The sequence below is a fragment of the Ascidiella aspersa genome, chromosome 2, assembly GCF_963924565.1.
Source record: "Ascidiella aspersa chromosome 2, kaAscAspe10.2, whole genome shotgun sequence".
NCBI classification, from domain to species: domain Eukaryota; kingdom Metazoa; phylum Chordata; class Ascidiacea; order Phlebobranchia; family Ascidiidae; genus Ascidiella; species Ascidiella aspersa.
The window spans coordinates 16,318,281-16,345,168 of NC_139448.1; the positions used below are offsets into that span (position 1 = coordinate 16,318,281).

Below are 26,888 nucleotides of genomic sequence, written 5' to 3' on the forward strand. Positions count from 1 at the left end.
CCACATTTTTAGATTTAACGCAACTTATTCTATTCGAACCGGAGCTTTGTGAACAGGTTTTGAAATAAGGACGATCTAACCGGAACTGAACCGGAACTTTTAAATTGCTCGAAACCGAAACCGGAACAGAACCGCGTTTCGAAAAAATCCTTGAACCCGAACTAAACCTGAACCGGAAAAGTCAAACGGTTCAACTCACTGAATTAAATGTCTATGAAGGAAAACCAAGCTAAAATGAAAAAAGAGAGTTAAGAAGAGTGCTGAACACAGCAAGTGTACTGTTTGACAATAATTTTGAATCCTGAAACCTAAATGCATTTTTGGGAAGGTATATTTTAACACAACAGCAATGTTTTTGGCCTACTCAAATTGCCACAATCATCTTGATAAGTGCCAATGGGCTATGGTTGGCTATGGGCTATGTGAGTACTTCACGAAAGTTAATTGTGTGGCAACACGTATCCTATCTTTCGAAATTAGACCCATAATATTTGATATTTTTTCGCGCAGTCGCTGGGTTGCCATATCTTTAAACGTATTTAAACCCGATTGCAGTTGCACATACAAGTTTCTCAAAAAATATTTGTTTGATCTCTAAAATTTTCACGACTCGCCAGGGGCGCCCGCAGAAAATTTTCCAGGGGTGGGGCAATCAGGGGCGTAACCAAAAAATCAAAAAGAGGGGTCCTGAATTTTCCACTTGGGGAATTCCCCTATTTTTCGTCTGACGTTTATAAATAATGACGTCATAAAACAGTGACAGCATGACGTCAAAGAATGGTGATTGCAAAACGTGATAAGAAAACTAATCAGAAACAGCCAAATACGTCCAGTAAAAGCGACCACGTCCGTCGTCGACAATCCTGTCAGGCGCCAGCTGCGAAATCACGGTGTGCAATCGTTTACATTAAGCAAAAAAAAAAAACCAAGGCCGTGAAATATATGTGATTAATTGTAGAATCACACATATTTCGACTACCAGCAGCGCACTTTTCAAGTTCCATGAACGGACCGAGCGCTAAATTACAAGCACGTGTTTCACCACTTGCTATACTAAAACAAAGATTGTTTTTGGTGTTATTATGGTGTTATTATGCCACGATTAGCGCAACATCTGCGCCAAGCTGTGTGCAAAGTAAGCTAAATTACAAGCTGCGGTTGAGGGGAAATAATTAGCTGTGTCCATTGCACACTTAGCACGTGGTCTTAGAGTACAGTATGCTAAAAGAGCATAATTTTGCGTTAAACATCATTACTTAAAAATGGAGACTTTGAAACGCGCCCGACAGTCACCATTATACCTCCTTTTAAGAATCTGCTTCAGTTAAATGTCGATGTTACACCCACATCGGATACTAGCGGAGAGACCGAACAGCGAGGAACTTACTGCGTTTAACTCGACGTTTTTTAGCGACAAAAAAGGGAAGAAGGTTTGACTTAGCGTTGTCAATTGTCGAATACACACTTGCTAATCAGTCAACCTAAACAAATAACGAAAGAAAAAAACTTCCAGCGTTTACGATCGACCAAACAAAAGACGAAAAACGGCGTTTTGCGCTCGATTTTGGTTTCGCGCTTCGAACAGTTTGTTAAACCATGACAAAAACGAACAAAAAACGATAATATCACTTACAAAAAGGGGGTAAGAACTCCCGCCTACCTGAATACGCCAATGGGGGCAATGGATATTGGATGATATTTTTAACTTTCATAAGTAATACATATTACACTTATAAATAATACTAATAATCGCATCCCCTTGCCCCCCTGCGGGCGCCCATGCGACTCGCCCCCGTGCAAAAAACAATGAACTCCCACGGGGCCCTGCCAACTCAGCCAAACAAAAAAAATTTGCTCGGTAGAAAATTTTCCTCTAGGGAACACTGCAAGCAGCATAATTAAAAGACAGTTTCATCTTTTTAGCTTATTTGAAAATCAATTGTTTTTCAATAAATGTCAATGTGCAAGTTAGGTATAAAAAAACAAAAAATCAAACGCAACTAAAAAGTAGGTTGTGGCCTACAATGCGTTTCTTTCATATGGCCAATAAAGTATGATCAAGAACATAATATTATAACAGGCCACAACGTATACTTTTCTCACGCCCACTAAATGCAAGTGTCTTAATAGTTAAAAGAAACTTATAATGAAAATAAAGCTGAATTATTCTGCATTTTTTTTCTTCATTGGACAACGGTTATTTTGACCGGTCGCGGTAATTCTAGCGTTTAAGGTTGAAACAAAAAAACTTTTGGGGCGGCTCAATAAGGAGATTTGAAATACATCTAATATTAATATAGTTTACTTGTGGAGTGACATGGCGTGGTTTCTCCCCTGGCGTTGACTTCATTAGTAGTTTAATGCTTGTAATTCTTTATTGCAAGCTTGACCAAAAAATTGGTCTTTAACAATTCCGAATAAGTTTTTAATAATAGATTTTGTTGGGATTATTTATGCCTAACATTAAAGTAAGTTGTTGCTTTAAGGAAAAAACCAAAAAGTAATAGGTTAGCTGATTTTTTTATTGGACATTGGCAATTCAGTTGTATATTCATCACAAAAATCTTTACTCCTTCTCTAAATTATATTTAGTCTGTAGATATTCAACCCTGATATAAATATTTATACGTGGCCCATAATCTTAGCCTATAGAACACGGGTCACCAAACTACGGCTCGCGAGCTAGATCCGGGGCAACCAATTCGACCCACGGAATAGTTTCTTAGGGTAAGGTTGCCCATGATGGGACACGTTTTTTCAAATGATTGTAATTCTCAGGCATAACAATAATTTTGAATAATATCATGCCTACTTCATACCTCTGCCCTTTACCCTTGAAAAACACTTATAACTTTGCCTCTAGCGTTCTAACTTTTTTATAAAATCGTCTTAGAAAAAACGTTGTTGTGTCCCGTCTTTAGAAACCAGAGTTTCATATGATGGGACATTGTGATTCCCAAGATGGGACAGGAAGAATCCGTTGTTTTAAATTGATCAATTTGTACCACAAGCATTAAAAACAACTTTAACTCCACCTGCTACACTTACATAAGTTTAAAACTAGCCTGTTTAACACAATTTCACAGAATCTTAGAACGAATTTGCTGTGGTAAGCGAAAATTAATATTTTTAAATTAACAGAACAAGTGCGTGGTAAAGAGTGACTGCCTTGGAACTTTAGTTTAGTTGTGTCTATATTTTTACATTGAATACATTACACAAATATTCTGCCTGTGTTGATAGCTCTCAGCACACACGACCTAGGCCAAATCTTGTCTGTTTGCTCGTTTGTATTTTAGTGGACTTTTAAACAATAATTTTGTTTGAATTCGAATAGGTATGGTTTTTGTTAAGTGAAGTTTTACCTGCATTTGCAATATTTCTTACATACATGTTGATACGGTGATCCATTTTAACCAGGTGCATTTTTTAACGTATTTTATGGATAGGGAAACCGTATAAAAGGTTTTACGTCATACATCAAAAATTTAAAATTAACTATAAAGTCCCGACTCAGGCAACGTCCCATCTAGGGCAACCTTCTCCTAAGAAAGATAAAGTTCAGTTAAAATGTTATCGAATGCATTTCAAAACGACATCTTTAACTGTAGCCTACGACGATTTTTGATAATGCCCACTACAGTTGTTATTGCATAGTTATTTATATTTCCCTCGTAGGCCCTAACAATAATTAAGTTAAAAAATTTCGACAAATTGTATTTATCCGACCCGCGATTGCAAATCCCAACAGTTATCCGGTCCGCGATGGACACTCCTTTCAGTTATTCGGCCTAAAACAAAATCAAACAAAGCAAACATCTCAAAAAAGCACGTTTCTATAATATAAGCAAATTAGTTTTTTTAAGACGCTGTACTCAAAAATGAGCACAAACCGTAGAAATAGGCAATAAATGGTAACCCTGCCTATAAAGGACCAAGGTTTTTCCTTAAAGTATCGTTTTCCAACGTGGGCGGTACCACCCCCATGTGGACGTTAAAGAGTTTTTTCCAACTATGTTTTTTTTACTTTTTATGCCGCCTCGCAATCCAGCATCTTAAATCGATCCCCGGGTTTGCTGTAACGGGCGATCAAAGAATCTGTCGAGCTAAACGAGGGCTAGTACAAAAAAGGTTGTGAAACACTGCCATAAAGAGAGCGGGAACCTACGGACACGGTGTTAGCGTATGACCAGGGACGGGTCCAGTAGTTTAGGGGGAAGGACGTCATGTCAAAACATGACGTCTCTAAGTGAGGTCAAAACGAGGCGCAAAAACTTCCTTGACCTAGTTCAAATTGGCCAAAATAAGTTCTTTGGGTCTTGTATTTTACAGACTACACTGTTCCTGATAACGCTTTTACCACAGTAAACGGTTTGAAATAAATCCCCTAGGAGGGAAACTTCTATATTTAAATATTTCACAAATTGTTTCCAGTAAGCTCGCAAATGACCTTTTTTAACCATCCAAATGCCCTTTAAGAACAAAAACATTTAATATTGTTAACCTGTTAGCCGTTTAAAGATAGTTATTTTGTTTAAAAAAAACAGTAACAATTAAATCCAAGTCCAAAACCAACTTTTTGTTAGTGCGGCTTTTATTATCTACAAACAACACATTTAAACAAGAGCAGAAAACTTACAAAATAACGGAACAAAATACGACACACCTTTGCGCATTGGAAGGGACTTAAACGTATAGGTAGACTTTAAAAAGGCAAAAATGCCAACAATCGACGGGTGATAGTTTTATGAAGCTGCAGCAGTTCGTCAAAACTGACGAATGGCTTCCATTGATGTATACCCATGAGTACGATAAATACTTGCCGGTAGTTTCACGTTGTTTCGTTATTTTTTCTATGCACTGACGAGCATTTCAAAAGCAACAGTAGAAAAGTATTGGCAAGAAGGGGCAAATGTTGCGTAGATCTCTTTGCAAGGAGAATGGTAGTGGGACTGGAAGAATGCCAAAAAGTTGACACAAACGGGATAAACGATAGTCCAAACATGCGTGAGGAAATGAGTTAACGAGTAAGAATGGTGGTCACTTGGCGCAAGCTTGCGGTTACTAAAGCATCGTCAGCTCTTCCGTTAGGTGGCGTCGCGGAACTGGCTTTCTGAAGGATTATAGTTGGAACATGCGCGAGAGACAATGATTTACAAAACCCCAGGCACTTCACGCGCGTCGAGTCGGGCCGGAAGACCGTCGGATGGCCGTATCGTTGGAATCACGCTCATTTTTGGTGGGTTGGCGCCGGTGAGTTGGCAGCGTCGGAAGTGCCGGACGAACTCGATCAGGCTGAGTTTGATGACGAGTCGCGCAAACTCCTGGCCGAGGCAGACGCGCGGACCGCAGCCGAACGGAAGAAACCTGAGACGAAAATGGAGGCATGGTCAGATTTCTGGTTTGTATGATTTTAGAAACTGACCGAGTTTCCGAAGAGCAGCTCCTATACCATTTCTTTGGAGCATAATGGCTGGAGTTTGTAGTAAGACGTAATAAATATATCAAATCCCATACAGAAGTAGGTATCATTTTGAACGTTTCGAATAACTCTTTATTTATTTTCAACGTCGATGATTTTGTTATACCATTTCAGTGTTTCTAATTTTTGTTGAGCTTTTTTCTTCACATATAAACTCATTTCATCCCCGTTCCAAGATATTTCAATATTACCATTTGAATATAACACTAGCAAACATCGAAACAAATGAGTTCACCAGATGAATTCCAACGACCTCAAATGTCAGTACAAAGAATGACGTCACTTGCGGTTTGAGAACAATGATTGCAAAAAGCGTCGTACCTGTATTTGGTTTGCTTTCCGTCTGCTGTGCTGGCAAATCGGTCTGGGTCGAATTGGTTCATGTCGCCGTCCTCACATTCATGTGTGTCGAGAATGTTGTACAGCACCTTCCATCCTTTCGGAATGCGGTATTCCTGTAAAAATTAAAAAATATTTAACATTTGGGTTTGTGTTGGAAAATTTGTAAGTTAAAGGTCTATAATCGTGCGATAAAAACACTTGAGAAATGAAGAAGGTTTATCTTTAGATGAGGCAGTCCAATAAGCAGTTAATGTTCTTATAGTGATGTTTAACATAACGTTACAGCATCTTAATAAGCTCGAAATAACAAATAGTGTGCGGTGAAACCAGATCGAAGCCGACACGCAGTGATTTGAAAAGGGTTTTATCTGCCAGATTGATTGCGACAAATCGCATCCTCTTCCGCGCAATCACCATATTTCAATCGCAGCGTCGCGTTGGTGTTACGCGCGACAACCATCGACGCAAAAGAACTTCCTATTCCAGATTCTAACCTGACGAACCCTTAAGGCTGACGTGTTTGAATGTTTGTTTCAAGTCAACGAAAAGCGATGTTTTTGTTTTTTTAACACTAAGAAGACTATTTCTAGGTCATCCTTAACAAAAAACTTCATGTTTCAATGCTTTTTGACTTTTAACTCTTATATCAAACTTTATTCATACCATTGGCCATCGACGCTTAAGGCCTTATAAACGCATGTTAACCGCATCGGTTATCTTGTAAAGCGCCGAAAGCGAAGCAGGAACTGTTTCGATAAGATCTAAATAGGATTTTCTAGCAGCGTTTCGAACTTCAATCATAAACACATTTCGCATTCGTCTTGCCGTCGAAGAACAGCGAGCGCGTGGCAAGACGGTCTGCAAAACTTCTCGGTATGTCGCTTGCAGCGGGAGCGTGTCGCGCAGCTTCGGGCGCTTGGCAGCGACACGCGATCGCAAATAAGCGACAAGCGGATTACACCCGGCTCAATTCGCGGCGAACTATATAAAGCGCCCAGTTCCGATGCCGCACGTGTACCATTCGCTACCGCAAAACCTTACAAGGCGACAGCCGTTGTTGAAAGCGTATTAATTGATCGCGCAACTACGCACAACGAATGGCGCCAAACAAAAATGGCAAGGTCTTGGCCGCTTTGATTCAGTTAAAGGCAGACGTTCACAAGGTCATGCAATCAGTGTGTGGCAGAAGTTTACGTCGGTATAGGTATTAAGCGCTGCCACCATTTCCGGTTTTCTTCCGAAAATACCAAGTTCGAATTAACTTACTTGGGCACATTTTCAAATACATAACATTTTGCTAAAAATTCCAGCAAAATTCTAGACTATCAGTCAAGCTAAAGGGAAATCCGAGTAAGACGTTGACGAATAACAGTTACTGTATCACTGACACCCGCAATGTGACCTCAACCGAGTCCTCGCCCGGGTGCTTCGTCACTTTGGGCCGACCACACGAAGGCAACTTTAGCGTTGATCCAGTTGCGAAATTCAGGTTGCGGCCTCGTGTGTGATTTACATGTTGTTGCCAACAAAACGTTTTCGCCCCGGGTGAGATGTGAGCCCGTCACGACTTTTCACCGGAAAGTGTGGGTTGCGCGCAGCGGATTAGCACCGCTGATGGTGACAGAAATGCTTGTTTCCGGGCGGATAATAGTTTTGACGGAAGCGCCTGCGTTCTTTATCGCATAGGTTTAAAGTGTTTTTTTTTCGCTAAATAATAAACCAAGAGGCATAAAGTGTTGCTGTCACAACTTCATAGACTTCAAATTTAATAACTTCATAAAATTAAAATGAAGTATTTCTCTTACCCCGAGTTGAAAAGTTTTCTTTGCTCTTCTGTAGCCTCCAAGTACGGCCGGGCGTTTTCTCAGGGTCTCTTTGAGTACTTGGTCGAGGTAGGTGAGTTGGTGGATTTCGGAAAGTTCTAATTCTTCCTCGCTTGTAATGTCTTTGCTCGGCGAGTCGGACAAGAGTCCGTGCCGGAGCATTTCTTCCTCCATATTGCGGAACACTTCCGGGTGGTTGGAGACCTCCATGATGGCGGAGGTGAGGACACTTGAGGTGGTGGCGTGACCGGCGAACATCAGCTCCAGCACCATCTCCTTCATCGCGAGATCGTTAGACGCGGCCTGATAAAGAGCCTCCTCCGACACCGAACGCTTCGTCTCCTCCATATTGTTTTTATTTAAGTTATTGTTGTTATTGTTCATGTTGGAATTCGTCTCTTCTCCGAGTCTGTTAAAAAAGTATAGAAGTTTTACTTTTCACCGTTCTCTGTAATGAGGATTTAGTTTTGTTTGTTGCGTGTAAACTCGGACGCAGCGAAGGTAAGTCATGCTATGAACGCCGGATTAGTGGCAACGCCAGCAAGTTTAGCTTGCACTGAAAAAGGTGGTTAGCCACTTCGGAGGCTGAGATCTTGCTACAAGGTTGTTTACAGAATGGAGATCGTTCGACGAAACATGCAGGCGCACGTAAACATAACGGGGATTGGGAGCAAGTTTGTCGAGCGCATCCCGCGGTTGCTCGTCCATCAGCCTTACAACGAGTCACATCAAACAACCATGAGGTAGGTTAGTGTCGTGTTTACCTCGCCTGGCGCCTCCACACGTCGACGTGGATGTTGCTGAACGCATCTCGGATCTTTTCCGTCGTGCTTTCCTCGACCCCTTCTTTTTCTTGCCTCCACTGATGGGATAGCTGGGTACGCTTCTCAACCAGCAGTTCCTGGAGTATTTTGAAGAGCCTTTCGCGGCCCTTTAGCGCCTGCGAAAATACACAATTATTAATTGGTATAAATTTTAAACAAATCGCAAAATTTTGAAATTCAATTGTACCTTATTGAGTCCCAGACCGGGAATGTTAAAGGGAAGACTCAGCAAATTGTTGGTGATGGCAAGGAAGGCTTCGCGCAGTTCATTCCTCTTCTGAGTGTCACCCATTTGAAGACCCACGAGGACGCTGAGCGCGATGTTGAACGTCATCTTCTCAACGTGCTTTAGAATCTTCGGCTCCTCGCATTGCTTCAGGCCCTCCATCTGCGGATAGAAATCAGTTAAGAGAAAGTGCATCGTTCCGGAATACAGGTTATAATTATACAAAAAACTGTCGCATACATTTAAAGTGATTGGTTAATAAGTGTCTTGCAACACAAGTGTCGCATAAGTAGGAAAAATAGTTCGAAAGAAATACATTTAACTAAATAAGGGAAATTCTCCTACAAAGGTTTCACGAATTGTCACAGCGCTTTGTAATGTCAACTATAAATAAAACTATCATATCATATCGTAGTGGCAAACCGGTTGCCCAAGATAATGAACCGTATTTATAATAACGCCCCTTGGTTTGTATTCATAAAGTACACCTCTGTTTGTCTTAATTTACAAATGCATCACATAAGCCAAGTTTCCCACGATTTTCAAGGACGAGACGACTTTAAATCGTCGTGTGACCCAAACTGTCAATTGGGCGTATTACAAATTTACCGATAAACATTTAAATCTTGCGATGCTGATGCGTAGACGGAGTTCAACGATATACATATACACATCGTATGCACAAATCCTAGTTAGGCGATTTATGTTAGTTATTTAGAATTGCTGTTTATCTAATTTTAACCAATCACGCTGCTGTCGTAAAAATGTTTGAGGCCGATGTTTCTTGTCAATACGGCTTTAGTAATATAACGGCTTGGCGTATAGAGCGGCGGGACAAGTTTTCGCCATTAAAGACACGTTGGCGAAATTTATATCATTTTTTTCTAAAATAGAAATTACATTAATTTCCTATATTTGGCGGTCAACTACGTTAGAGAAAAAACGACTGAAAACTTCGACATACACCGCATCCGTCACTCTGCGTTTTTAGAGGCTGTTAAGTTTTAATTGTCGCTTAATGGTAATGTGGTAATTTTCAGAAATGTTTTTTTTAACATTTACCGAGGCTTTTAAAAGTGACTTAATGGCGTTTAATCCTATCTGAAGCAAGAAAAGTGAATGTTGCCCGGTTTTACTTGTTAATCAAAATGGCCACGGTAGCGGGTAAGGAATAAATCCACAGCCAAGTTTCTTTCAGCACACCCCTCACAAGCTCACCATGTTCTGACATTCCTTGCGTATGACGGGCGCGTAGTTGTTGAGCGCCTCCCGCGTGAACGCTTTCGTGGCAATCTTGCGTCTGTGGTAGTGCATCTGACCAGTGCTGTTCGCCACCGTAAGCTCGCCGAGACTTTTCCGAATCGTGTAAGGCCAGTCGGTGGTCACCTTGTCATGTTCGCTGCTCAGCACCTATGGCAAAACATGAGGTTGTTTGTCTTGCAGGAGACATTGTAAAACGGTTCGAGGAAAACAAATGGATTGCTAATAAAGTGTCTCCATTTACTTCACTCCATCTTGTATGCCTTACAATGTATATATTGATAACTTAAAATTAGTAAATACGATTGGGGACAAGTTTATAGTATAGGTATACATCTAAATATTTAGGTTGTGTATTTTGCAGCGTTTTCCTCAAAACCAAACGAGTTTACATCTCTAACGACTCCGAAAAATAAATAAAGGCTTACAGAAGCCTATACAAAGCGTAATAAATTTGAAAACCGTCGATATTACGGGGCCGCCCAGGCGCTCTGTGGGGCGGGGGCATTCGGGTTTGCAACAACAAAATATGTTAGTCATGTAATCTGGGATTTTCCGAGGCGAATTACCTCCTTGACGAAGTCGTGTCCCGAAACTTTCACCATTGGATCAAAAAGAACGTTGGTCTTGAACACTTTCCCGTACTTCTTGCGACGGTTGGAGTTAAATGCAGTGCCCTGAAAGGAATGTCAGGCGTTTAAAGGCTTACTTATAAATCAGACGTCACAAAACCGGTAAATTAAAATTTCTTTGTACCACTTGAAGTATAGGCAGTCGGTAAGGATGCATGCCTGACAAACCATCGCTAATAAAAACAAACAGAGCCAGGCGGCGCCACAGCATGACCCTTAACCTTGCAATTACACTGATAAGTGGGAAAGGAACAAAGGACCGTAAAAGTTTAACGAGGGTCGCCGCAAAGGACACCAGCAGCAAAAGAAGCAGGAGCGTCGCTGTAACGCGCAGTTAAGGGAGTCGTTAAAAGGAGCAGCTTTGTTTTGCTAATTTGGTCCCGACCAGATTCGAAGACAGTTTCCATTGTGACGTAATCATGACGCATCGCGATCGCAAGTAGGGGGATGTGCGCGGTGAAACATGGATCGGTGTCGAGGGGACTCGTAAAGACCGGCGCAAGGTCGCGCTCGCGAGGTTGACCCCGACGACGAGGTCACGGAAGCAAGGGGCGCGAGCGAGCAAACAAAAACAATCGGCGCTGCAGTCGCAGGTGCTGGGGCGAATAGATTGGACAAAACAACCGCAGCAGAGGTGAAGTGGGAACGTAACCGATAATGATGACGCAGCACTACGGACAGAAACCTCCATTGTGCGTGCTTACGTCAACAGCAGAGGGGTCACAAGTTTAACGAGGGCAAGGCGAAACGTCTTAAATTTAAGCAGACAAATATATTTTTTAATTGTTGTAATTCAGAAATCGTTTTGTAAAAGGCAAGCCGTATTAAAATGTCAACTCATTTTGATCAGACAGTTTCGTGTAGCACTTATAGCCGTGGTGGGAAATTCCTACAAACGCTTGAAACACTATGTAATCAGCAATCACGTCAAAACCGAAAATTCCCTTCAGCTAAAACGGACGCAGTTTGTCGCAGCCCGATTTGTCGATGACAATCAAGTCACGCAGCAAAGAGGCTAGGGTTGGGCTTAAAACGTTGCCTGTGCAGCCGCAGACCTCTAGAGAAACGTTTGACTATGACAACTGCAATAGTCGATCCCTCCCACGGGCGCAACGTGCAAACTCCCCCATCCAACGCTTCGATCGCCGAAATGTCGCCGTTCCGCCTTTCGAGGAGCGCGGGCTTCGAAGGCGCGCAGGACAAAACAAAGGGCGAGAACGGAAATATCATGCACATAATCCCATTCCATTTCCGCGTTGAGTAAATAGTAACTATGGGGTCAGGCGCCGGTCAAACAGGTGCCCGCGAAAGAGCGCGCGGCGCCGCCGAATTCTGCTGGCGGCCGACGAATGAATCGATCATGATTTTCGCGTCCCGTGTTGTAACCCGGGCTGTAGTCGCTGTTCAACGCGCAGTGTGTGGAAGTTCGCGACGGGGTTAGAGCGAGACACTTGATTTGCATTAAACGGATGAGTGTAAATCGCAATGAGGCCTTTTCGGAGTCTTGGCCGGTCAATGAACTCTATCGGATGAGTTAGAAGCGCCCTTTAAATTTACTGCTATTAAATCGCTACCCGACAGTGCGCCTTTAAATCGCTCACGTGGTAGATAATAATTAATTGTTTATAATAGTTTAAATAAGTTTTAATTTGTTCAATCTGCAACGGGGAGAGTGCCAACTTTTGTGAAATGACCGTTTAGACAAAACCTAAGGCGAGGTTTCGAACCGGCAGAAAAATTCCGATCGGGTGAGAACGCGACCGCCGCTATCGCCACGTTTCTTTGTACGAGAGTGGACCGGAGCTGCCTTATGATGGGTTGGCTTTGTTCTGCGTCGAGTTGCGCCGCCGCAGAGACCTGCAATTAGCCGACCGTTCGGGTCACGACTCTGTACTTTTACCGCCGCGAGTCGCACTTGCTCGAAAGCTTACCGAGAAACGGTGGCCTAATCCGCTCACACTTACACACTGACCCGTTCAACCACCGAATCAGATACAGGTCACGGGCATTCATATAAAAATCATTTTCTCCTGACGTACTATCCTAAATACGTCGTTTGTTTCATATTTTTGCCTCGCTAATCGAGTTTCTTTAAACGCTGACGTAGCTTTTTCTGGGTTTAGGTGGGCCAAATTTAGAACAAATATGCAAAGTGGTCAATGCTTGAAATACTTAAGAGTCCAACCAAAAAAGGAGAATATCTACTAACGAATACAGGAGAATATCTGCTTACGAATATAGCGAATATTTGCTAATATGCGCAGTTCTGTCTCCAAAAGCAGCTACAATCTTAGAGTTACCGAGCGATATTTTACATAACACGGCCCATGAAAAGGAAACTGATTTACGTCAAAATCGCTCTTGGCTCTGAGGACCCGTTGTACATGTGCAACTGACGTCATTTGCGCCATGGAATACACGGGCGTGAAAGGCGCGCAACAATTGAAAGGTCTTTCAAACCGAGCGGTATGCTAATTCCGCCATGCCGATAGACAATGGTAATGACACTTGAGATTCCGACTACGCGCGTCACCGGTCCCATGCATCACACTCTCGCTTCCACTGCCGGGAAATCGGCGCCGGGCGTCGTACACAGAACGTAGGACTAATTACGTTTCGTTGGCTCGTTCATCTCGATTAAAGTGAAACTATTTAACTGGCGGTTTACGGCCAAAATCGATTGCTGTGATTTAAATACAACTGGCATTTCATAACAAAGCGCCCTCTAAGAGGATTGTATAAAACATTTTTTCAACCGAAAAGTATATTTGTTATCCACGCTTACCTCCATAAACCAAGCCCAGGTTTCGCCAAACATTGGGTATCCAAGATCTCCAGGAGGAAGGGGAAGATGCGCCAGGGGTGATGACGGGTCCTCCGCCGAGCGCAAAATACGACGTCGCCACCAGATGCAGAGGAGTTGCCAGAGAATGGTCAAAATCAGGACACCGGTGAGGCTCCACAACATCACAGAGAAGAACCAAGAAGCGGCCGCTTCGAGGAAGGAGGAGTCCTCCGGAAGATTTACCGATCCCCCATTGACACCCAGTGGCGTCGAGTTGAGTAGAGCGTCAGAGGATGAGTCAGATGATGCCGTAATCTCCTGTTGCTGCTTCGAGATGATCACCGACTTTTCAGTGGCTCCACTCGCCGACAGAAGATGCCATTCTTTGGAGTCGTTTTTCTCCTACAAAAACATTCGGTTTAGCATTTTGGGATTAATTTAATTCTGCCTTCTACTATTTCTTTAAGCTATTTTAAGGTGGATACTTAAGAGCCTTTAGTGTACACGCAATAAACGTGGTAAATGCTTCAAGCAGCAAACTGCTAAACAACGTTTCAAGACAAAAGTTTTTTAAAAAATAGCTAGACATTTCCTTCACACAATAACTCATTGTTCCAGCACAATTGCTAATCAATAATCTCTCAAAAAACGCTTGAAGACGCCACATCAAACACATTTCTTTTCGAGCCATGGGCAAAAGTAACCACCAAATCAAGAGCTTGGTCACCCCATCACTCGAGATCAACCGGGAGGCACATTCACACGTCAAATCAACGACTCGGCGGGTATGATAATTACAAAAGAGAAACTGCTTTTGGCCGTACCAAGTAGGCTTGTGAGGAGCCGGACCACATCGATGATTGCGCTGTTACGCTCATGGGCACTTCGGCTGAAACATTCACTCCTGTATCAACTTGTATGTCGAAGTAGGAAGACGCAAGCTTGGGCACAGCTGAAGCGACGCTCTGTAAATCCGAATTGACTTGCGGATACATCTGTATGTTTCGCTGCTACTGGCTGTTAATAGTTGAAAGCAACCCGAACGGAGGCTTTTTATTGGCTCTAATCACGAGCGCTTTTTTTCTTTTTACTTCGCTGCACCTTTGACCCTGTTTCGTTCTGTTGCTGAGTCGCGATCGTTAAAGACCTCGTTTCTGACCGCCGAGAGAGGTGAAGCTAACGCTGTGAGAAACAACTGAGGTGCGACGATGAGAAAACTGCAGCACGTTTAATATTTCGCGATTAAGAATACGGCGGCGAAAAAGCCTTCGCACTTTTCTTTTTCCCAGGACTACAGCGAGGTGCGTCTTCACAGGCAACTGGCGAATTTAATCTGCGCGAGAGAGCCCGCGGGTCCTATTATAATGACGCAAGAAAAAATCGCTGCACGGCGTTGTCCGAACCGACGAGGCTTGGCACACGTGCGTTTTCATTGCTAGAACGGCGAGAGAGAGAGGGTTGCACTTTTTCCTTCGCGAATCTGCTCATTAACCGCTTTTGTTTCGCTCGATTTGTAGCCGTTATTGCTCACAACTGTTTCATTGCGCTCGGTCACAACCTTTCGGTGAACCCGCGCTCGCGCCCTGCTCGCCAGAAAATCGCCCTTTTGTGGCCAACAAAAACAAAGGGCGCTTAGGCACGGTAGTGGTCAGCCTTTGATCTCCTGCGGAAAGCAACTGACCGATGGCGACGATTTGGCGTACGGCGCGAAGTTCGTAACAAACGTAAATCGCGACCTTGCCTGTCCTGTCTTTTGTCGTAAATCACTTGGCTTTGAATGGTATTAACAAGCGACCGCTGGTCGGCAAGCCATAAATTCTCGCGACAGTCACAGGGGCTCGTAACAGCAGCTGTATACGTTAGCGTTTGACACGGTGAAGCGCGCTCTTTAACAAATATTTGATTTCGGTCATCTTGAACCCTGATTCACCCCGCCACCGGAACTGTACGCAATGTAATGTCAAACAATGTCGAAAAGCAAATAATTGATATCGGTAACAAGTCGTTTAACCCAATATGAACTCTCGAAGATTAAAATACGAATGCGCTTTGTTTGCTTTGAAAAAGTTACACTGTACTGGCGCTATCACAACTCGCTTGCTGGGATGGCTGGCGTGGCCTTTCTGTGACCTCGATTGCTGGTTTTTGCGCAAGGGACGCGCCCCACCTGACGGCGTCACGTGATCACAGATAAGGGTGGAGACAAGGCGCACTCGGCCTTCGTGTTATCAAAATGTACACAAACAGATTCCGCTGGATGTTCTGAAGGGAAAACAAATAGCAGAAAAAGTATGGACAAAAACACGAAACAAGGCTGAATGGCAATGGACACCAAGACTATATTGAGAAAAGAGAGAAGTGTAACCCAGCTGCTGTAACAAAATGAAGAAGCATCGTTATCAGGCGCGCCTCGGCCAACATCAGGTTCTAATCGGGATCGATCACCCGCAGAAAGCCGCGATTGGGGAATCTATCATCAATGCGAGCAAAGGTCGTCGGGCGACTAGTCGGGGCACGGCCTCACGCTGACCCCACCTTTGGCCGACGCGTTTATTTAGTTTTCACTAAGCATCGCAAAGAATAATATTTAATAACTGGCTCGTGAAAATGTTTGCATTGCTGTTGTCGACGTCGGCGTTTTTTCGCAAATGCGCTATCGTCGACAAGAAGGAAACACGCATTAAGTTTCCCCTGCCGCCGCTGCGGTCGTTCGAGCTTCACTAGTAAACAAGCGGCTTTTTAACGGTAGGCAATGAACCATCGTTAACCCTGGATTGACCGCCGATGCTCGCGTTTTGTGATTGCGGTTTTGTTCGGTGCCAGAAAGTAAGATGGCGGAAGAAGCGAGAGCGTCGCGTTATTTTTGTGGCATTTCGCGGCGATCGAATGCGAGCGCGACCTGACCGGGTGAGATCGACGCAGCGAAAGACGAGCTGCGAAAGCAACGAGGCAAAGTGGGGTGAAGGCGCGGTCAGCGGCTGAGAACCTTCATCCACGATCGACCGGAACATGAGAGCGGACGCCGCTTTCGATTCTTATCGTCGCCGGGCCCGACAATCACTTGCGACCTCGGCCATTTCCCATCGAACACCTTATGGGTTTATCGGCAGCCTCGCAAAATGTAGACGCGACGACGGAAGAAATTGAACCACAGGGTTTAAAAGGACGCGCGAAACAACTCCCGTCGTATTGCCCGACCTTCTTTTTCCCAAAGATTAGGCGCAACAAATCTAGGAACGCATTTGATGAGAGTGTGGAGTAGGCTCGGAATACACGGTGGTTACGGAGCACTCGATGCAATACATTACAATTGTTTTTTATACAAATAAAATATTAAAGAAACTTTATTTTCTTAACTATGTAATCCTTATATATTTGATCAAGCGCTTTCTTTAATTACAGTAACAGGTTTACAGAAACAACAAGACTTATCAAATGAAAAGTTTTAAATGCAGTCCAACCGTATCGCAAAGGTTTAAGCCATTAAGAGCTTGATCAGGGGTACCATGTACGGTACATACTCGAAAACATGTCAGGTCAGGTTTCAAAATGCAAGCAAACCATACAAAGGCATTGTATTCGCATCGCAGAACGGTCTCGCAACTGTGGGAGTATGTCTGGAACCGGTCGTCAGCACAATGCATATCAGGTTCGGCGTCGGATTATCGAAATGGTTGGCGTGAGACAGCAATTACGCCGATTCATGCTGTTTCAGGGACCTCGTCCTTTTCTGACGTCACGTAATCCGATCATCACTTAAAAAACTGAAATAATGAGGCGTTTGAAAAACAAGAGGTCGGTGATCAAACGTGGTTATAGATCGCACCAAAAATGTGCTGCAGTAAGGTGTGGTGGGGAGAAGCGATTTCGCTTCAAGAGTCAAACCGGCACTTCAGTTCTACAATCCGAGCGTATTTTGCTGACATGTCAACAAGCGCAGTTCCACTGCCTCAGCTCGTCTTCTGTGCCGAAGTAAATAGTTCTGTGAATTATGTTTTCGTGGGTTGTGAACTTTTGGACTGCGCGAGGTCGCTGAACGTGTACGTACACGATTTCCAGTTCAAACAAAACGCGTGGCAGCTTTAACGTCAAAATTTCCTCGCTCTTAACCGAAAGCGTCCAAGTTAAAATATTTCAAATTGTTTTTTTACGCATTAGTTAGTGCCGAAGTTTTCCGTTAACGCACAACGCGTCTTGTGTGAACCAGGATTAAGAGAATAAGATACTTGGACCGCAGCACACATATTCCAGCTTTACGGGTTATTCGATCTATTTTTCTGTTATGTTTAATGTATTTTGTTTTCTAGTTTTTTTCGCGTAAAGCTACGGCTTTCCAGTTCTTCTATAATTCCGATGCCGCGGGAGCTTGTATACGTTTTCAGCAACAGCGAATACGTTGGAAACTTGAGAGCGCCAACATTAGTAAGCACATTCCTGGGGCAAGAAGTTATGCTCTCGACCTGGGAGAGTTTATCCAGCTCGGTTTGTTTACTGAGCTTCGCGTGTGCACGGAGTCACATACACGTCACGTGACGTATCCAAGTTCTACAAGGCAAACTTTGCATGACCCGGTGGCTTCTCCGCGCCCACAAGCTTTACACGGGTTTCGAGTCCAAAGATGTTATCCCCACCACATCACTGACCGCAATCTCTTTGGCCGTTGCGTAATCCACGCCAGCGCGAACTTTATAGCTCTGTCACGAGAGCGATTAAGTTGGAACTTTTTCGATTGCGCAAAGTGGGGATGAGATGCGATTTGGGAATAATAAAACTTTCCTATAAGCCGACGAGACGCAGTATAGCATAACGGGGTTACATTAGTTTGAGGAATTAGGATCAACGTAAGGTCACGGAAAGTTTGGAGTTCATTTCCTAAGCAATCAACATATGAAGATGGATTTGTTTGGACGGCGATTTTGGCGTTTTCCCGAAAGATGAAAACACTTGGCCTTTCGGTTACACTAATTTCCGTCTTTTAAATGGTAATCAAAAAAATATTGAAAACACAAATAGTTCTTACGTCAACCAACTAACGACAAAAGTGCACAGAAGGGGCCGATAAAACTACATTGGTATAGGATGGATTACGCTATTTACTCTGTGGCGCGTTCCACTAGAAATAAAGATAAGTGCAGACCAATCGTCCCCCGAAATAACTTCCGGTGAGGTGAAAAGTTTAATCGCGATTTTGCGGCCTTTCGTCGCTGCCATAAGCATCTCTCGCGTTAAGATTGAAATTCGATAATAGGTCGCCACCGCGTTTCGCGCTTCGCCTGACAATTTCCGAGAAATATTTTGCGAAAGTCGGAGAGAGACGATATTCCGACCGTGTCACAGCTGTGTTGGTAATTAAATAACTTCTGGCATGTGGACAAACAAGCCAAACCTTCTATAGGTGCAATGGCGGATGGGAGCGGCATTGATTAACGTTCGCTGTTTCTGCTGCGCCGAAGGTTTATTATCATTCACCTAGGCCTCGGCTGTCTACTGGGTTGCTAATCGTTTTCGGCGAGCGCTTTTTGCAAACTCCGTCGGGGGCAAATTCTGTTGAACTTTAGGTGGCCCGATGCAGCTTGCTGAAAATTGTTTACATTAGCAAGCAGACAGTCGAGCGGCCGGGGCAAAAAAGGTGGAGACTGCAAGTTTACACAATATTCAATCTAATGCACGCTTGGCCACGAGTGCAGACCTTGGTTGTTTTGCAGCACTCGATCGATACGTGGGGGTAATTGGCGGATTTTATAGAGATTTTGGTTTTAAAACCTACAACGTCCCTGTATTTACTGATGAACAAAACAGCGAATATCAGAATGTGTTAGAAATAGTTTCAATTTGCCCGTGTCCACCAAACTTTACTATTCAACCAAAAAAATCACACAATCTAGGCCTAATATTAAGTGTCTTTTGGGAAGAGCGCTAAACATAGCTCAAAATTCGTCATCATAATTAACTCAAACAACAACAATAGTCAAGGCATGCGCAAAAACCTGCAGTTGACGGTCGCAAAAAAACGGCTGTTGCGACGAGCCGTGTTTCAACTCAATCGCAGAGAAAATACTTGAATCTGAGCCGTAGAATAAGACAAATCTACCACTCACAGACTTTCGCTGAGTGAAAACCTAATTTCTGTATTTTTTTTGTTAACTAGCTAACATTACCGCATTGGATCAATTGAAAAATATAACAAACCAACAAAAGGCCACCTCATGTGAACTGTTATTTGCAAATATATACAGAGTATAAACAGAAAATCCCAGTCGCGGTATCAACAAGATGTAGATAAGATTACTACTCGACCTTCAAAAAGACTTAAGGAGTGGAGGCCCAAAATAACTTTGCGTTAGTTGTTAATATATCTTAACGTTATAAGCAGATTTACGCAGTCTGATTAAGGCTTGTCAGGTAGCTACTTTACATATACATAACAGATCAAAATAGTGACCATTTGGCCTACACAAGAATGCAGGTGGTGTGACTAACCTATAAACAAATATTGTTATCATCGAACGCGCGCCCGTAACAAATTGCATTTAAGATTGTGAAATATAAACAAATGTCGTAGGCCTAGTAAAAGACCGAGTATATTTAAAATACAAAATTATATAAAATAATAATACTAATTTGTACGCGAAAACAAATAATAGACTATAGCCAGAGGACACCAAATTAAATTTTAAAAGTGAATTTACAAGGAATTTTATTTTGTTAAAAATTCACTTACAGTATAATATATAATTAGCATACTAAGTAGATTTAATATGCTTTTGAATGGCCAGGTGCGCCAATATAACCACACTAAGCGATGTTTTTGAAAGTAAAATTGTTCCTTAGGAACCAACTGTATATGGCCTCCAATAATGCGGTGACCGTTATTTCAAAAAAACAAAATTACACACTAGTTAGTTTTCAGGCGCTTTAAAAAAAACAATAAATGAGGTTTGGCTGATTGGGCTGTTTTATTGCGCATGTCTGGTGGTCTTATACCGCCGCAAAATGGCACTTTCATATAAGTTCACGCGGCCTCTAGATCAGGTGGCCGTCCAGCATACGTGCCAGACAACATACCGAGCAAGACGGATGTCGGTCTGAGTCTTTCCGGGAAAACAGCTTCAAGAAAGCGTCGCACCAAAGCCGGTATAGGCGCTTCGATCGGCCCAAGCGCGTGAAATTAACTCATTAGCTTGAGCTAATGGGCGCGAAATTGCAGGTTCCGCGGAATCGCTCGCAAAAGGCGGCACGCGCCTATGAGTTCGCCGCGACCGGGTCAATTCGTTTTTATCTGCTTACAATTCCAAACACGCGCTGCGAGGCGAATCCAGGGTCAATGTTGGAATTAGTTTTCTCCCGTGTCAGGAGCCGCAAACGCTTTTCGATAACATCGCCGCGTCTTCTTAAGTACAAGGTTCAACCCAGGGTTAAAGGATGAGCCAGTGTGGTGGTACGCTTAACATCGTCATCTGTTTTTACCTCGTAACCGACCTCAGAACGTGTGTTTAAGATCGAGTTATGCAAATAAAATTCAAATATAGCGATTCTTCTGCCAATTTTAAATTCTGTGTTTTAAGACAAATAAAGTAAAAAGTGGCCAGGAACGCCTGACTTAACCACCTGTACCATTATGCAAATCCAAACTTGAATTAAAAACGCAAGCGTTTGCAAAAAGTTACATTAGGTGTTGTACTTTTAATTCTAAAGCATCCTGGAATATTTCCGACACTAGTGATTTGCAACCACAAGATGACGTGCGGGAGCAAGCCAGATATCCAGTGACTGTGCGACTTAGTCGCGTCTCGAAAAACCGTCACGTAATTGTGAAAATACAATAGGCTCCGTTGGCCTATAAGTGAAGGCAGTGGAAAGGCTATCTGCAGCGTAACCGTGACCTCAGCACAACAGCACTGCAATGCACGTCACTACAGGGCACAACAAATGTGCATGCGACAGGTTTCCTAAAACTTTTCATTGACTGACCGCAAGCAAGACTGGTCAGCGACCCGACGACGAAAGTTCAACGCACTAGACTCGTGATCTGTAGAGGTCAGCCAAAGGAAAGACTGAACCGGCGATATTTTTGTTGCCAACCGCAGATATTAGCGGCGACGAGAGCCAAAACGTGTTCGATTTAAAGCAGTTGCGCTAATTGGTTCCACTTAAAATCGACTGCAGTACGATTAAAATCCCCAGCGTCAATTTGAAGACAATCTGTCAATTTATTATTCATATGACTGTTTGACCCGAAAAAAGGGTCATGACCTTCTGTATATCCTAAAACGAATTAACACCCTTCTATATAAACGACATCCCACTGTTACCCTTAATATATTTTTAAAAAAATGTTTTAAAGCTCTTAAAATCCTAACAAATATTGGCAGTAGGTGGTTCTATATATCGCTTATCAGCTTTAATCGATCGAAAGTATAACGGCTACCAAACTTGTTCAGTCTAACCTGTTAACTTGAAAACGGAAGCATTCAATCAATATTATATGAAATCGATTCTAAAATCGATTACAAAACCTCGTGGCAATGTTTTATCGCTTAACTATCGATCAAACGACAAAGCGAACACACAAAGGCGGAACGGGAATGCCTGGCATCAATGGATAAAGGTAAATTTAATGCTGAAGCAATATTTAATTTCTTAAAATGTTTGTTGCTTGCTTGGATGTGTCACTTATTTTGATGCAATCATACGATAATTAAACAAACAATTAATGTATAGTGCTACTTGTAAATATATATAGGATGTATTTTTCATTTTTATGTTAGTGTTTTAAATTATTAAAAACACAATAAAACATTGCACGATGCCAATAAAATATAGTATCAGAACCGAAAACAGATACGAAGTTTTGCCTAAAATTACCACTCCGTCGTATAGTAGAAATTTAGCAATGTCATATAGTAAGCATTTCAATTTATATTTTAAAGTCACCGTAAGTGAAACCGTCCCGTGTTTTTTATGATTTATCAAATAATATTAATTAAGGTCAACTTAATAATGTAAGTTTTTGTATCGGATTAAGGTGATAAATTTTACCAAGTTATCGGATTTTAATATCGGAATAAAAATAACTACTGGATGTCCTTTCCGACAACAGCTGTGCAGCCCACTATACGTATCCGGTTAATCATCCAAAATAATTAAAACATTATTTTAAAATATAAACAAAGGTTATTAAGTATATAATTGCGCCGTTTTAAAAGAATAAAAATATGCAGATACATTTTAGTATTAGCAGCTAGAGAGTTTACAAGGCATTTGCTCGAAGTTCGACATAACAACCTTTGTTCAGCCGCATTTAGACACGACATATTACTGCTCGAAACAGCGCTTCACCATGTTTAACGAGGCCACACTTTTCGAGCCAAGCAAGGACAAATCGACCGGCGCTCACCTGGTTAAACAAGAATTCCATTACTCGAGTTTCACGTTAAACGCGCCTGCTGAAGACCGTGCTTGCTTTCACGGGCAATACACATCCACTTGTGCGGTGTCGATACCATAAGCTCTAGCGATGAGACCGGTACAGCGTTTACGGCGTATACTACGAAAAGGGCGCGACAAGGCCTGCGCTGACGAGCGAGGTTTCAGAGAAAATCGGAAGGAATTCGTTCGCAGGGGGGATGCATATATCGTCGCAAGCCCAGCTAATACGGGAAGCCTGGGTTAACGCAGAGTGCAGGCGGCGGCGTTGACAGTGCGCGGTCGGGGATAATATACGTCCAATGTGCCGAGGCCACGGTTGTTATCGAATAATCGATGGGAGACGACGGTGCGCTTCATCACGGCAGGATGCTCAATTGTTTCGCGTCGCGTGGTTGCCACCGCGCGCGCGCGGATGCGACAAGACCCTCTGTGAAACTCGCGTCAATAACCAAGTAAAACTGAGCGGCTTGTTAGAGTAAGAGACGCTTGTGACAAACTCGAAGTCTCGCAAGTCAGCGGAGCCTTTGTTGCGTGCTTTAGCTATACGCCACTCGACTTGCTAGTTTATATACCGTTGTGTATGTGATATCAAAGCGTCTGCAACGCATCTGCTGGACGGCCACCTGAAATCGATTAAACCCAAAGATTTCCGTTGAAAAACTTTTGTTTGGTCTTTGTAATATGGTACAAGATTACATCCAACTTAAACGCCTGGTGCAAAATATATAATAGGGTTATGCAAAGATTCGGGATATAGCGGATCAGTTAAGTGCTAAACCACACTGGTTTTGTGAATCGTGGGACACTTGAGCATGTAAGCCTCAACTTCTTGGCGCGCGCAAGTCGGCGGGGCAGCGAAGCGCAGAGGGTGAATTTGCTTGTTCAGCGATGACGCACTGGACACGATTGATTACGACAGCGGACGCGAGCTCCTGGTTGGTTTGAACAAAGCGAAATCCGAAGATGCCGTGTCAAGTTTTGTTGGGAAAGGGGCGTGCGGCTTGTCAATGGTATTCGGCTGGTTGAGTAGCACGTGAGAGATTGCTCGTTGACTGCCGGCCTTTTATTAGGAAGGAAATGAACACAGCGATCCCCCGTAACGGTATCTGGTTGCGAGGTATAGGTGAGATGTTGTGTGTACTTTAAGCGTTCACCGATATATAATGCGGACCGTGACAAAATACCACCGAAACACAAAAGGACCCGCCGAAAGAGCGCGCAACCACAAGAGAGCACTTTTCCGGATTAATGTCAGGCGGGCGATTTATTTGGACCGGCTTATGTCGGTTTCGTTACGACGAGCCGCAAATATCACAAAACGAACGTAGGAAGCAAAGCTATCCGGCGGTTAACGCGCGAACAAAGTATAAAACCCCAATGAATGGCGCATTAAGACATATTGCCGGGCAGCGCGTCTGCACACTCCATCGTAAATTCGCGAATGAGACACGCGTGACATCCCTGGCCTTTATCTGACCTACAACATCGGATTATGTTCTTTATTAACATTCTTTTAGTGAAAATATCCAAAGCGATTGACTTTTGACAGATTTATTGTCGCAGTACAGTAAAAAACAGCCACACCCCCTTGCTTTACAAGTCCACAAAAACCTTTCCAAAATATAACAGTTGGAACAGGAACAGAAACACATTACACTTTTAGTAAGGGACAATAAATTTGAGAAAAGGACAGCTTTCACGCACCATCAAGAAACAATGATGTCACAAACCTTCATGTTTACCCAATGCCACAGGGCGCATCCGCCATGAAAAGTCTAATAGGAAACGCTGGTTGTGGGTAAGGTGTCCTTTGGGTGAACCTTTCAGCAATGTATCGGGTCGTCGGTTATTGAGAAAACTTTACACAGGATTTAGGTCAAAGGGGCTTCGCGCTCCCAACCAAGAGAGGATGGAGGGTGTGCCCTTTCTTTGTAATAGAGAGAAGCTTCCCAATTTACCGTACTCTCGGCTTGCGTGCGAAGGGGGTGCGACTGTTGTACGACAACCCACTGCTTTCGGTATTACCTTTCGACCCCCTATTCGCAAAAGAGCACTTTAGCGACCCAAAACGTAGGGAGACAAAATGCTGAAAAAACAAAACAGTCAACCTCTGCGGCGTGCCAATGGTCTGACAACGACGGCTAACTGGTCCGTAAAAAGTGGTTTGCCAAAATAACAGGGTGTTGCTGCTTTTTGCACCTTCAGCAAGCAAGTAACGGAAACTCAACACAGTCTCACCGGTGTTATTACAGTAACCAGCCTTTGTTGCCCACAAATCGGTTCCATACCTTGTTGCAGCTGAAGCAGGAAACGGCTTCTTTTCTTTTTAGGCGGCGGGCACACGGACCAAAAAGTCATATAAAGGCAATCGCAATATGTTTAATTAAATAACGATCTTGGCCTGAAAAATAACGGTTTTCGCTTATCAACTTTTTTTTTGTAGCTTTTTGAGTTTGTAGCTGTTTAAGGCTGTATGTTTAAAACAATGCAACATTCTTTTGAAGCCCACACAGTGTGCACACAGACAGAATGACAGGCCTGATAAAAATATTTGTTAAACGAGGTTACCGCTCAACACAAAATTGTGCCTGTAACAAGAGCATTTTTGAACAACACCTACCTACGCTGTATTGTAGCTTTTGAACCTAATATTTACTTTCAACATCCTAATAGATTCTTAGCTTTTATAATTATTTCCAGTCTTATGTGACCTCTTTTTTTGAAATCTGAAATTTTGCTCTCTGGCCACATTGCTATTATCACTGGCTATAATAGGGACTAGGATCTTGTACGCTTTATTCTTGATTTGGTTCTCGCGTTAGTTCAGCTTCGAAAACTCGAATGAGCGACAGGTTCGAAATGTCACGAACCCACTCCACACGGCTCCCAACCTCTAAAAACCCTTACTGCGAAACCGCAACTACATAAATTGCCAGATGGATAAAGGAAGTAGATTTGTTATGCCAGACGCAAGTGTTAAAAACGGATTGCTTTTCGCCCTCGAACAAGCTAACGTCTCTGCGCAATGCCACCATGTATTAAAGGTCGTAGCCCACAAAACGCACGAGGTCAGCGTCCAATGGATTATGAACAAGTACTTCCGAGTTTTGTGCCTCGGCATCGAGACTGTACGACGCCGAGTTGCAAATTGAACTCGTAGAAGATGTAAGGTCGGGCCGTAAGTTCAACATCACGTATATTTGTGCACTCACAGAGCCAGGAATGGTGTCCGTCTGTTGACCGATTGAAAATTACCTACGTTACATGTAGGTAAATAGTAGCCGGGGAGTTTAACCGCTCCTTCTACACCTGTGTCTTAAAGTGACAAACTACCGACAACTGCAATTTAAAAACCCAGGGCCGAACGAATCTAGAATTTGTTTTAAAAATGGAGTTTCACAATTTGTTTACCAATTTTACTAATGTTATGGCGCAATTTTGTGTTTGATCTCTTTCGTTGCAATAACATTTAACAACATTATAACACAACGCCCAAATATTTGCAGTACTTTCCCTCGTTAAAATGATAGATTATCTAGTATATTTACGGAATAGTGCCGTCATTTATAATAATATCTAATCACATATATATAAAAATATACGTGTCGTGATAATAATCAGCGACAGTTGTAGGCAAAATACGCCGTGGAAATGACGCACATTGCTTTGCACGCGGCTACTTTTTTTCTAACAGCCAATAAATCGAACCAATCGGAAATCATGTAATGTATCACTAAATAGTCGTAGACAGCTTGGCATTAATTTTTCATTATCTTCATCCGTTGGTCGCTGCTGCAAGAATATAAAGGCGTGAACGACCTATCTTTTATTTAATCCACTCGTAATCTAAAATTTAAATAAAGGGCTACCCAGGATCCCAGTAACAACATTTTATAGAGCATAGGTCTGACTTTCCCCATAGGTACACAGAATATTATCGATTTACCACTAGAACCTAAGATATTGTCTTTCTTTTGTATAAAGCTGACATGCTCTCGTTCTAATTTTCAAATCAAAAAATCGTTTTCCTGTCAACTAAAACGTTATAGGTTACAATGCAGTAAAATACTACCAAATGATATCAT

The 26,888-nt window shown here is 42.8% G+C and overlaps 1 protein-coding gene across 1 annotated transcript; it reads right to left on the reverse strand.

Annotated features, from left to right (window-relative positions):
• Window positions 1–4,817: 4,817 nt before the first annotated feature.
• LOC146164008 (cytochrome P450 26A1-like) lies at window positions 4,818–25,202 on the reverse strand. Its single transcript, XM_083380652.1, has 9 exons — window positions 25,092–25,202; window positions 13,375–13,776; window positions 10,527–10,634; window positions 9,916–10,107; window positions 8,659–8,859; window positions 8,412–8,587; window positions 7,630–8,056; window positions 5,804–5,937; window positions 4,818–5,367 (listed from the first exon to the last, which is right to left on the reverse strand). The coding sequence occupies exons 2-9, from the start codon at window positions 13,555–13,557 to the stop codon at window positions 5,154–5,156; spliced, it is 1,635 nt and encodes a 544-aa protein (XP_083236778.1). The 5' UTR covers window positions 13,558–13,776; window positions 25,092–25,202; the 3' UTR covers window positions 4,818–5,153.
• Window positions 25,203–26,888: the final 1,686 nt, after the last annotated feature.

Coding starts and splice junctions, on each gene's coding strand:
- LOC146164008 (XM_083380652.1), bottom strand. CDS start 13,557: ATGTTGTGGAGCCTCACCGGTGTCCTGATTTTGACCATTCTCTGGCAA. Junction 8,588..8,658: donor CCGGTCTGGGACTCAATAAG/GTACAATTGAAT, acceptor GTATTTTCGCAG/GCGCTAAAGGGCCGCGAAAG. Junction 5,368..5,803: donor GGAAAGCAAACCAAATACAG/GTACGACGCTTT, acceptor TTTTCGTCTCAG/GTTTCTTCCGTTCGGCTGCG.